The sequence below is a fragment of the Armigeres subalbatus genome, chromosome 2 (assembly GCF_024139115.2).
Source record: "Armigeres subalbatus isolate Guangzhou_Male chromosome 2, GZ_Asu_2, whole genome shotgun sequence".
Classification (NCBI taxonomy): Eukaryota; Metazoa; Arthropoda; class Insecta; order Diptera; family Culicidae; genus Armigeres; species Armigeres subalbatus.
Window position 1 is genome coordinate 143,847,655 of NC_085140.1, and position 10,954 is coordinate 143,858,608.

At 42.0% G+C, this 10,954-nt stretch overlaps 1 protein-coding gene across 2 annotated transcripts in view; it reads right to left on the reverse strand.

The window, feature by feature from the left end:
• Nucleotides 1-4,895, reverse strand: part of LOC134210934 (NAD(+) hydrolase sarm1) — a 178,731-nt gene extending 173,836 nt beyond the window's left edge. Inside the window, exon 1 of one of the 2 annotated variants that reach the window (XM_062687376.1) lies at nt 4,346-4,859. In XM_062687376.1, the coding sequence (XP_062543360.1) occupies nt 4,346-4,781 (436 nt within the window). In that variant the 5' untranslated portion in view covers nt 4,782-4,859. Of the gene's footprint in view, nt 1-4,345 lie in introns of both variants that reach the window. The other variant, XM_062687377.1, reaches the window with a different exon arrangement.
• Between the last annotated feature and the right edge of the window lie 6,059 nt (nt 4,896-10,954).

Below are 10,954 nucleotides of genomic sequence, written 5' to 3' on the forward strand. Positions count from 1 at the left end.
AGATTGAACTACATGGAGTAATTGAGAGACGTTTAATGTTTTGATTATAATAATTTTGTGAAAAATAAATACTATAGCTCAAGGTTGTATTTAAAGTAATTTCAATTATTAGACATAAACGGAGAGTAATATCGTAATAATTCAATTATTAGGACCCGTTATTCAATCAAGCGTATTACAATAAGTAGCATAGATGTGTTGACGAACTATGGCCCATTGATGGAAGTAACCCAACTAAGCCTTAACCATTTTTAACGCAGTCAAGTAGCTGATGTACAGTCAGGGACCACAGTGTAACTTTTATAACTGTAGTCACAACCATTTCTGTAGTTAGTGGTGTATTCCATAGTTGCAACTAGAACTATTCACCAGTGTAGTGAACGCCAACCTGCAATGGATAGGTATAAAAGATATTTTAGTTACTAGATAAAGATTGTCGCTACTGTTCCCTTTGTTCTGCTGTCCGAAACATGTGTGGTACATACCTGTCAAATCGTATGGATTTTCCTTCTTTGACATTTAGCTCCCCTATCCTCGCCAGCAAAAGATGTTCCGGACAGCGACGACAGCGACAATCTTTATCTAGTAACTAAAATATCTTTTATAGGTATAGTATAGGACTTCAACGCATGTGTGATGGATTGGATCGAAGACGGTACTTGCAAAGAGGAAACAGTAAACGCCATATGCATCCAAGTAATGGCTGTCATCTGGGAGCTGCGGACTCGATCGAATCCAATTTTCAAGATATTTTGCTTGAAACTCTCAACTCTCTCTTTGCTTCCTCTCAGTGTTCGCTGTACACGTTACGATTTTCTCACATTGAATTATCATTATTTTTATCTTTATAAAATTAATTACAAAGGTTTCGTCAATTTACCGCATCGTATAAATTAACGTGTCGAATGTTAAATTAATTCATATCCTCCACTTATGTTGAATCCGCCGATATATTTAAATTGACGCCATATGATTGAAATTTGTTCAAAATGAGCTATATTTAGAACGAGTTGATTTATACGTGTACTCTCTCGTCTGCGCTCAAAATGCTCAAAACCTCTCTCGATGCGATGGATACTTTTTGACAGCTTACTTTGGAGATTCTTTAACACTCGTATTGACTCTATCCGCAGCTCCCAAGCTGTCATGAACTGTTCGGTGCATTCAGCAGCTCGTTCAGTAACTCTTTGTGATAAACTATTGAATATTTTTATGGCATTTGTGGCACATCACGAAAAGTTTCCTTCCTACGGGGGAGGAATCGAACCCACGCTCCCTAGCACATGCGTCTAGACGATTGACGTCGCTTACCGCACGGCCACGAAGCCCACGAAGGGGACCACATTGGCATGGACAGAGTTACTCAACCTGGGGGCAGCAGGGACTATGTCCAAGGGCTTGACGACCCCTCCCCAGCTGTCTGCGAGTCAGGGGGTTCTGCCTAGGAGGTGGTGGGGTTAACAGGAGGCTCTGTTAATTCCCTCCCAAAAACCACAAGTATCCGCAAGCAGACCCTATCAAGCGACCGTGTGCCGCTTAAAGCATACAAGCCCCTAACCCCGAATCCCAAGGTGTCAGGCGACCCGTGCCGAAGGGATGAATGACCTGGGGGGTGAAACAATTAGCCAGGTCGTTAACGGAGCCTGCGGAGGTTCCACAGAGTGAGGGCTGCTTCGGCGGCAAGCGGGTGGCAGTGGGTGGTACCCACACCCCCCAAGTGGTGCACATGTGGTGCAAGCGAATGGGAGTTGGGGGTATTACTCGTAATACCCCCACAGAGTGAGGGACCGAGTGTATGGTTGAGCACACAAGTAAGACTCGCATGGTACGCATGGTCGGTTGTGTTAGAAAGACTGAAGTCTGGTGAGGCCTGGCAGGAGTGTCGGGGGGCAGATACCTCTGCGGCAGTAGGGGACACGAAAGTCTCGCTGCGACTGGCAGGAGTGTCGGGGGGTTGATGCTTCTGCGGCACCTCAGAAATCGGAGACATGTAAGGTAAGTGGTGCCACCCCGTTGCAGGATGGGGAGACCACCACACTGGCTGAGGACTATCTGGGCTTCGAAATGTCAATAGGTGGGTGCTACCTGCAAAGTACCTGTTCTCGGAACCTATTGGCCGTATCAAAGCCCGGGTAGGTGAGTGTTAGGCACGCGTGACGTGCCGGGTGCTCCACGCCCAAACGATGCACAGGAGGTGCACAGAGTGGATAAAAATGGGAGATGGGGGTATTACAACCCCCACTGAGTGAGTGACTGAATGTCAAGAGAGTGGTGCAAGCGATTGGGACTGAATGTATGAGCGAGCACACAAGTCAGACTCGCATGGTACGTATGGTCAGAGTGGCTGCTTAGGCAGTAGTGTGATCCGGCTGCCAGGGACGGAATGAGCGAAGTCGCGCTAGGCCTGGCAGGAGTGTCGGGGGGCAGATACCTCTGCGGCACCTCAGAAGTAGGGGACACGAAAGTCTCGCTATGACTGGCAGGAGTGTCGGGGGGTTGATGCCTCTGCGGCACCTCAGAAATGCCTTGTAGCTGAGGTAGGAGCGGCATAGGAGTCACCAACCTAGGGTCGCCTCCGGCTTGGTAGACAAGTGGTGCCACTCTGTTGCAGGACGGGGTGAGCACCATACTGAGTGCCTATGTTGCCTATGTTGTGAGATGGCGGCATGAGGTACCCCCTGCAGGGTACCTATCGTTCCTCTTGCAGTCATTCAAGCGGCATAGGCAGGTGAGTGTTGGGGCACATGTGGTGCCAGTATGTCTTGTGCAAATGTGTTGCATGGGGAGTGTCGAAGAGTTGAGGCGCATACGTGCACTTGTGTACGTCATGGAGGGGCGCAATACCCAATAGTCATCCCTCGAAGTATTGCTTAATTGCTGGCCGGGGGAATGACTGGAGAGGAAGGAGTTGGTTTTAGTGGGTCGGGAGTGGTGATCCCATCCTCACACTACCTGGGTTCGCCTCCCCAGGTGTCTGGTTACAGATTTCCATTACCTTCGTAAAAAAAAGAGTTACTCAACCTGAAAGAGCAGCAAATCATATCCCGGCTAAGAACCGGCCACCCGCGGCTCTCGCATAACTTCAGCGGAAGCCCTTTCCGTATAAGATGCGACGTCTGTGACGGTCACAACAGTATGGAACCCTTTGTCTGCCGATGCCACTAATATCAGGTTCCTAGAGACACCTCTGGAATACCTGTTGTTAGGGACGCTCTATCCAACGATGCTGCCAGCATCATCACCCTCATCTGTTTCCTAAAAATTGGGGTCTATACAAACACATTAAACCCAAATGGCCGTACGGGCATCCTCGGAAATAAGTTCCCACAACACGAGGCTTTCGGGCATTCCTGGACATCATTCCACCCCCTCACCACCCATCCAGACTTCAACCCGGGTCCTTAGTCTCCCTAAACGTTACCTACAAACCAAAGCAAGTTTAGCAGGGGAGACTCACACTTCCCCATCCATCTAAAACACCGTCGCCAAACTAACCTTCTCTGAATTCCCCGGTCGTTTACCGCAGCATTGTGAGATCGAAAATGCTGCCTTCTAAAAGTTTAATCTTCTAAAGCTGATTACTAACGTTCTGATATCGTTCTGTTAATTTTCCGACTTTCTGTACAGCCATAGTACTGTCGGATTTATCAGTCTCGGAATTCACATTCCGTTTGGAAACTTTATGACCAATGGGAGAATAAGGTTAGTCTGCGACTTCCATACCTCAAGCCAACCCAAGCATCTCCGGAGAGCAGCGCACTCAATGTCAGCAGGTCATGCATCTTGGACACCAAAGGATATTTCTAGATTTCATCGTACCATATTTTCTAGATTTAGTCTTTGTTTATACATCAATGTTGTCTATTTTGTCCCCACATAGCTTTCAATCGTGGACCATTTACATCCATTAACTGTTTGTGTTTGTCTTCCTCGTATAGTAGGCATACGTTAAGGCAATATGATCACTCCAAAACAAAACTTTTGATAGAAGGCTCGGAGACCCATAGTGTTATATACCAATCGACACAGCTCGACAAATTGAGGTGATGTCTGTTATGTGTGTACGTCTGTGTGTGTGTATGGGTACACAATTTTATAGACATACTTTTTTGAACGTAGCTCCCCCAGACCCCGCAGCAAGCAATGTTCCACTTATACGTTTCCATACTAGTGGCGACAGAATCACGTGATTGTCGTGTCGCGTGTGTTTCATTCTGCGTGGAATCAGTCATATATCTATTTTTGAATATCCCTTAAACTCGCGATTATGTCATAATTAGTAAGCGCTGTCATTAATTCGGAATAAAATGGAAAACACTGACTAAATTAGCATAACAATATCTACCTGGGCTCGCCGTTACGCTACTAATGTGTAGCGATCCATTGCTGTCAAAGTCGGATATCGAAGGGGAGGTCAACATGAAGCCGTCATTAATCTCGTCGAACTCGCCCAATCTATGCGACATCGTTCCGAACCGGCTTCCATGTGCTGTCAGTGGACTTCCACTTACAAACTCCGGTGTGTGGTTGAATTTGGTTCCACCGAATGGTTTCGACATAGATTGAACCGGCGCAGTGCTGGGATGTTCGAGAGGTTCGGTAAATTGATATTTCCCACTCGGAATTGCTAGCTTCAGCGGCATGCGCTTGTTGGTGGTTGGTGCATTCACACTATTTATCTGCGGCATTCCAGACCCCAGCGGAGAAATGTTTTCGTTATGATTGAAAGGCATTTTTCCGGTCGCGGTGAGATTAATGCGTCTGCTATTGCTGTCGGTCATTTCTTTCTTCACACGAGTGGTGCGAATTGAGTTCGATCACTGTTTATCCAATATTTTATCACTGTTTTTTCGCGCTCCAAATGCCTACCCGTTCGTACACATGGGCGTTGTTTTTGTGTACATTCGTGGAATTTTAACTCGCGTGTATTTTATGGAAAGATCGAGGAGGGTGTTTCGTTTTCAATGGGAACTGTTTACATTATTAGCATATATTTTTGGCTGCATGTCTCCCATATAAATATCGATCTAATAGCATTGTCGCGTAGGGTAATGGAGGAAATTGAGATCAGCTGGCATATTTTGTACAACTAGTACCTCCGTTTCAAGTCACAATAATTGCAATTGTATGATATGCGCCATACACTACTGTGTTTAGGGAGACCAGACAGACTGCATTCCAAAATCATCAATTTCATTTTTAAGATTTTTCGGCTATGCAGTATGATTTATTCAATCAAATTTTTAAATTTTGTGCAACGTTTCGACATCGGGTTGGACAACCGAAAAGGAAAAAACTTGAAGGCTTATAATGAAAACCTCTTTACAACTGAAATGTCATGGACACTCGTGAAAATTTTGAAAGGAAAAAAAAATAGTAATAAAATTGATAGTTGTTGTCATTGACTATAGTGTTGATTTTTTAGATTTTTCAGCTATGAAGTCTGATTTAGCAGCATGAGCATGATTGACCGCCCACGGTTGCTAGACTCCGTTATTGCCAGGTCAGCTGTAATTACACAAAGAACCAACAGATGACGTTTGGGACTAACATCATCTTCAATGTGTAAGAACTGGTGACCCAAAATAAAGCAATACCAGCGCTGGCCGTGTCCGAATGCAGGTCAATTAAGGAATGGGTAGGAAAATGTTGACGTGATACTCGCTTTGATGGAGGCCGACGAGTCATCTGCACTTCTACGATAAATCACTGGGATGTTGGTTATATGGGATAGGGAGTGTGGCTGGGTTCGTTTTGGTAAACGGTATGCCGGTGTAGCATGTAGTTTGATCGAGATTAACCCTTTCAGGCCCACGGGGTCATATATGCCCCCAACAGAAAAAAATGGATGTATTAAATCGCAAAGTGAACACTTTCTTCAGCAAAATTACTTGAAATTAACTTTCCTATCGGGGAAAAATATCAGGCATGGGCGATCAAGAACCTACGAAAACCTAGAACGTCATGAACACGGTGAAGTTACGAATGTGAAAATTTTAGATGTTTTGGCAGCTGATTGTATTGTTTCAAAATAAGATTTTTATTCAAACGTATCCGTAGAGTTATTGTGATGTACAAAACACTATTTTTTAAGTTCCTTGGACGTTTTCAATTATATCCATTACACCTCCCGGAAGGAGAAAAGATATCGTAGGATAGTTTTGAGAAATTCTGCGCAATCCAAACTGTCATTGAGTTTGGGACTTGAGATCTACAGCTGCTTAGAAGCTCTTCTCGATACTCAAAGCTCCAATATCTGTTCAATTATATTCATTACACCTCCCGGGAGGTCAACAGATATGGTAGAATAGTTTTGAGATATTCTGGAAAATCCAAACTGTCTTTGAGATCGGAATTTGAGATCTACAGCTGCAAAACAATCTTTTGAAATGTTGGTGCTGGTATATTTAACTGTAATAATCACATACATATAGTAACTTTGAGAAAATTTTAAATGTGCCGATATATTGGAGCTTTGAGCGACGGAAACCCAAAGTAACCATTAGCACTATATTTTGCCTTTTTGGCAATATAAAGCTATATAACCCAGCCTCTGTAAGCCAGTATAAAGCAAGCCTGCACTGTGGCAGCGTTATAGTCGCAAGTACGGATTTTTTAAATGCTTGCGGTTAGCTGGAAAATGTACTGCTGTGCCTGTAGATCGCATGTTCTGAGCTCAAAGACGGTTTTGATGACCCAGGATATCCCAAAATAATCTAAACATGTCTTCTGATTTTCATAAATATGTTACGAATACGGTTGAATGCATATCCAAGCTTGAAGCTACGAAAAAAGCTAAAGTGGAAGCTGTTGATCGCAAATTCTGAACTCAAGGGCGGTTTGGATAACCCAGGATTAATTATTAATTCTTCTTCTTATTGGCATTACATCCCCACACTGGGACAGAGCCGCCTCGCAGCTTAGTGTTCATTAAGCACTTCCACAGTTATTAACTGCGAGGTTTCTAAGCCAAGTTACCATTTTTGCATTCGTATATCATGAGGCTAACACGATGATACTTTTATGCCCAGGGGAGTCGAGACAATTTCCAATCCGAAAATTACCTAGACCGGCACATGGAATCGAACCCAGCCACCCTCAGCATGGTCTTGCTTTGTAGCAGCGCGTCTTACTGCACGGCTAAGGAGGACCGTAATAATTAATAATTAATCCTGGGTTATCCTGGGTTATTATTATTATTAATAATAATAATAACCCAGGATGTCCTAAAATCATCTTATATGGAATATGTTATGGACCTAGTTGAATACATATCCAAGCTTGGAGCGACAAAAAAAGCTAAAGTGGTGGTTGTAGATCGCAAGTTCTGACTTCAAGGATAGTTTGAATGACCCAGGATGTCCCAAAACCATCAAACCATGTCGCTTGATCTTGACAAATATATTATGGATATAGTTGAATACATATTCAAGCTTGAAACGACGAAAAAAGCTAAAGTGGTGGCTGTAGATCGCAAGTTCTGAACTTAAGAACGATTTGAATGACCCGGGATATCCCAAAACAATCTTATCATGTCTCATGGTCTTCTGGAGTTTGTTATGGACATGGTTGAATACATATCCAAGCTTCTAGTGGCGAAAAAATCTAGTTTTTTTTTTAATTTAGAATAATTTTGCTTAGTTTTACGAAACATTTTAAGAATAAAAAGCAATCGTTCCATTTTTGAATATATACATTAGAATCCGGAATTAAATTTTTATTTGGCTTTCAAGATTAAAGTTTCTGTTTTTGTAAAATATTAGTTTTTTATTCTCCAACTCTGACACAAAAAATAGTGTCTGAATTCGAAATTTTGGGATTTGAATAGGAAATCTGGTAGTGTAATACTATCGGCCTACTGTAACTCAATTGTAAAACGAGGAGCTACAAAGTATGCTAAAGATGGTAGAGTTCAATTCCAGTTCTTTCTCTTTTTATTGGGATTAGAGCTGTTTTATACGGTTTTTAGAATGTACGAGATTTGTTACGCGCATATATACAAACCAGCGAATTCCGTTTGAGGCGTTTTTTAGCTCTAAGGATTTAAGTATCAGGAAGCGGGCTTGGTAGTCATATGGCTACTGCTTCTGCCTCATACGCAGGAGGTCGTGGGTTCAATCCCAGGTCCGTTCCATTTTCCTACTTTGTATCTTTCTCTTTATTTGGCAAGTCCAATTCCAAGTCCATTTCCAGTTCTAGCAATCGCTAGAACTGGAAATGGACTTCCATACCGTTTCCATTACTATCCCTATACCTTCAACTTGAGTATTCTAACAATAATCTGCTGGAGTTGGAAATGAACTATAGAGCTCGTTTCCTACATCCAATTAGAAATTCCATCAGTTACCTTCTCCTATCTATCACATTGGCAGCTCGTTAACCAAGACGGACCTCTGCCTCTCCAACCTAACCCAGAAATTCCAACAAATTCCGCATGAACTCGTGGCAAGTGCAGAGGTATATTCGGCTTGCAGTGGGCGAGTGATTGCATCATCATTTCCTCCCCCTTCCCTACATTGACTTGCATTCTGACTTGGCAGGCGCCAGTATGACCTAGCAAATGAGATCACCAGTACTTGTACATTGAAGATGTGTGCTAGACCCAAGCAAACATCTGTTGGTTCCCTGTGCAAGAACAGCTGATCTGGTCATAATGGAGTAGCAACTACGAGCAGTCAATCAAGCTCAAGCTCAAGCTCAAGCTCTAAGGATTTAAGTATTAGGATTGTATTCTGTTTCATTACCCACAAACCAAGAGTGGCCGAAACTGTTCCGTCAACCATTCAATCAGGGTCGTCAATGGATTTCTACAAGGTGCTTGAATCAGCAAAACATAGTATTCACACTGAATTTACTTCAGGATCTCTGAAGTGAGGTGCTTTCAAAATCGGCGAAATTTTAAATGCTAATAGTTAGGCATCATCATTTGATTCATCGTATGGCAATCATGAAGATGTGTTTTAAGTATTTAGCAACAGCAATTTATTTTTTAGATTTTTTTTGCATTTTTTCGGGATATTTTCAAGACATTAAAAGAAGAATCTTTTGATTTTCGCATGAAAAATCTAATGAACTTCTCCAGAAAAACCTATAAGTTTTTCCAAAATTTGGAAAATATTTTCGGATTTTCCACGGGAACTACTTTGAAGTTTCGAGAAATCTTTGGAATTCCCAAATAAAATTGTTTGGAATTTCAGCAGAAAATTTGTCGCAGTTTACATGAGAAACATCAGAATTTTCACAAAACAATATTCTTAACTTCTACAGAAAAAACTTCGGAAATTTACGAAAAGTTCCTGTTGAGTTTCTGTTGAGTATTCTTCAAAATTTGCACAGAAAATTTTTGACAATTGTAGGAGAGAGCGACTTGCAGAATGGGTGTTTTCCCGTTGGCTTTCTCGGTCTAGAATAATAAAGACGGCTAGTTTGGTATGGCCAACGATAAAACAGCAAATTCTCAAGAATTTCCGCGGGAGACTCTAAGGAGTTCTCAGGAAAAAAAATCTAGAACGTTCACGAGAAATTCTCCGTAAGTTTAACGGAAACGGAATTACCGCGAAAGATTGTTCAAAATGTTCCGACCAAATTTTTTTTTCGAAATTATTGGATTTCTACGGAAAATTCTGTGTACAGTAGACGTCGGATAACTGAAAGTCATTTAATTGCAATGCTTTTAACTGCATTTCGATAGTTACATCAGTTTTGCAGTTATCGGACAGCTGGGCTTCAAAACGATGTCATAGTCGGTAATAGCTGCATAGCGCAGAGCAATCAGGTGGACTTCTATTTTGATGTCGTCTGACAATTGTTAGACGTCTAGAATACGTCGCAGTTATCAAACGGTATTCGCTTACTGAAAGGAAAACATGTTGCAGTTATCGAATGACTAGTGTATCGTCCATAAGAAATTCTTGGGAAATTCCATTAGCGAAAGCGAACTGGTAATTTTGCCTAAAAAGTCGTTTTGATCAGCCTAAAAATGCCGTTTGGTCGAAATGGTCGTTTGACAGAATGGGCAATTTATCCGAAAATATCGTTTAATCCAACAGGACATACGGCCAAATATAAATAACTGAACGGATAATTTAGTACAAAATATCCATCCGTTTGGCTTAACGACATTTGCGTTGAAAAGAAGCCTGTGACAAACGACATAGCCCGCTGTCATCATTAAAAAGCAATATGAAAAAATAGTGCGTGGGACATCTGCCGAAGGACTTCGTAGCTTTTTAGGTCGATACTGGCCTTTAAACCAAAATCCATCTAACCAAATCCCATTAAGCCGAATTGAACGTTTTTTCCTCTTGGCTGTAGATTGCTTTCGGCCAAACTACATTTTCGGTCGAACCAGTTTTGACATGATAACAGTTTCAATGAAACGTTTAGTTTTGCAAAATGATACCTGGCTAGATGTCTTTTGACCTAAAGGCCAGTATCGACTTAAAAGTAGAGAGACAACGGAATTTTGTTCAACGGTCAATTGACAAAAAGACCAATTCGCCAAACAAGTGGCCATTTCTGACCATATTACCCATTCCGTACGAGATTCAGTCATTGAATTGGCTCATTCTGTCAAAAAACTATTTCTGTTAAATGGCATTTTTGGCCAACGATCGTTTCGTCCAGACAACCTCTCAGGGCAAACGGTTTTTTCGGTCAAATTACCAGTTCGCTGGCCTGTCGCTTTCGGTCAATGGAACTTACCAATCGAAAATGGAAAGAATTTTCTAAAAAAATCCAAAAAAAAATCTTTAAAAAGTCCGAGAATTTTTCCGATGTTTCAAATTTGGCTATGCCAAATTAGCCGCTTAGTGATGAACTTCTCTCTGCGAAAAAAATACTTTAATAAAGGATTAATTAATCTAGATTGGGGAAGTCCACATTAAAGCATCTCTTTTAGAAGTCACAATTTTCTGTGTGAATATCAGAGAATACTAAGTACTACAACTTCCCG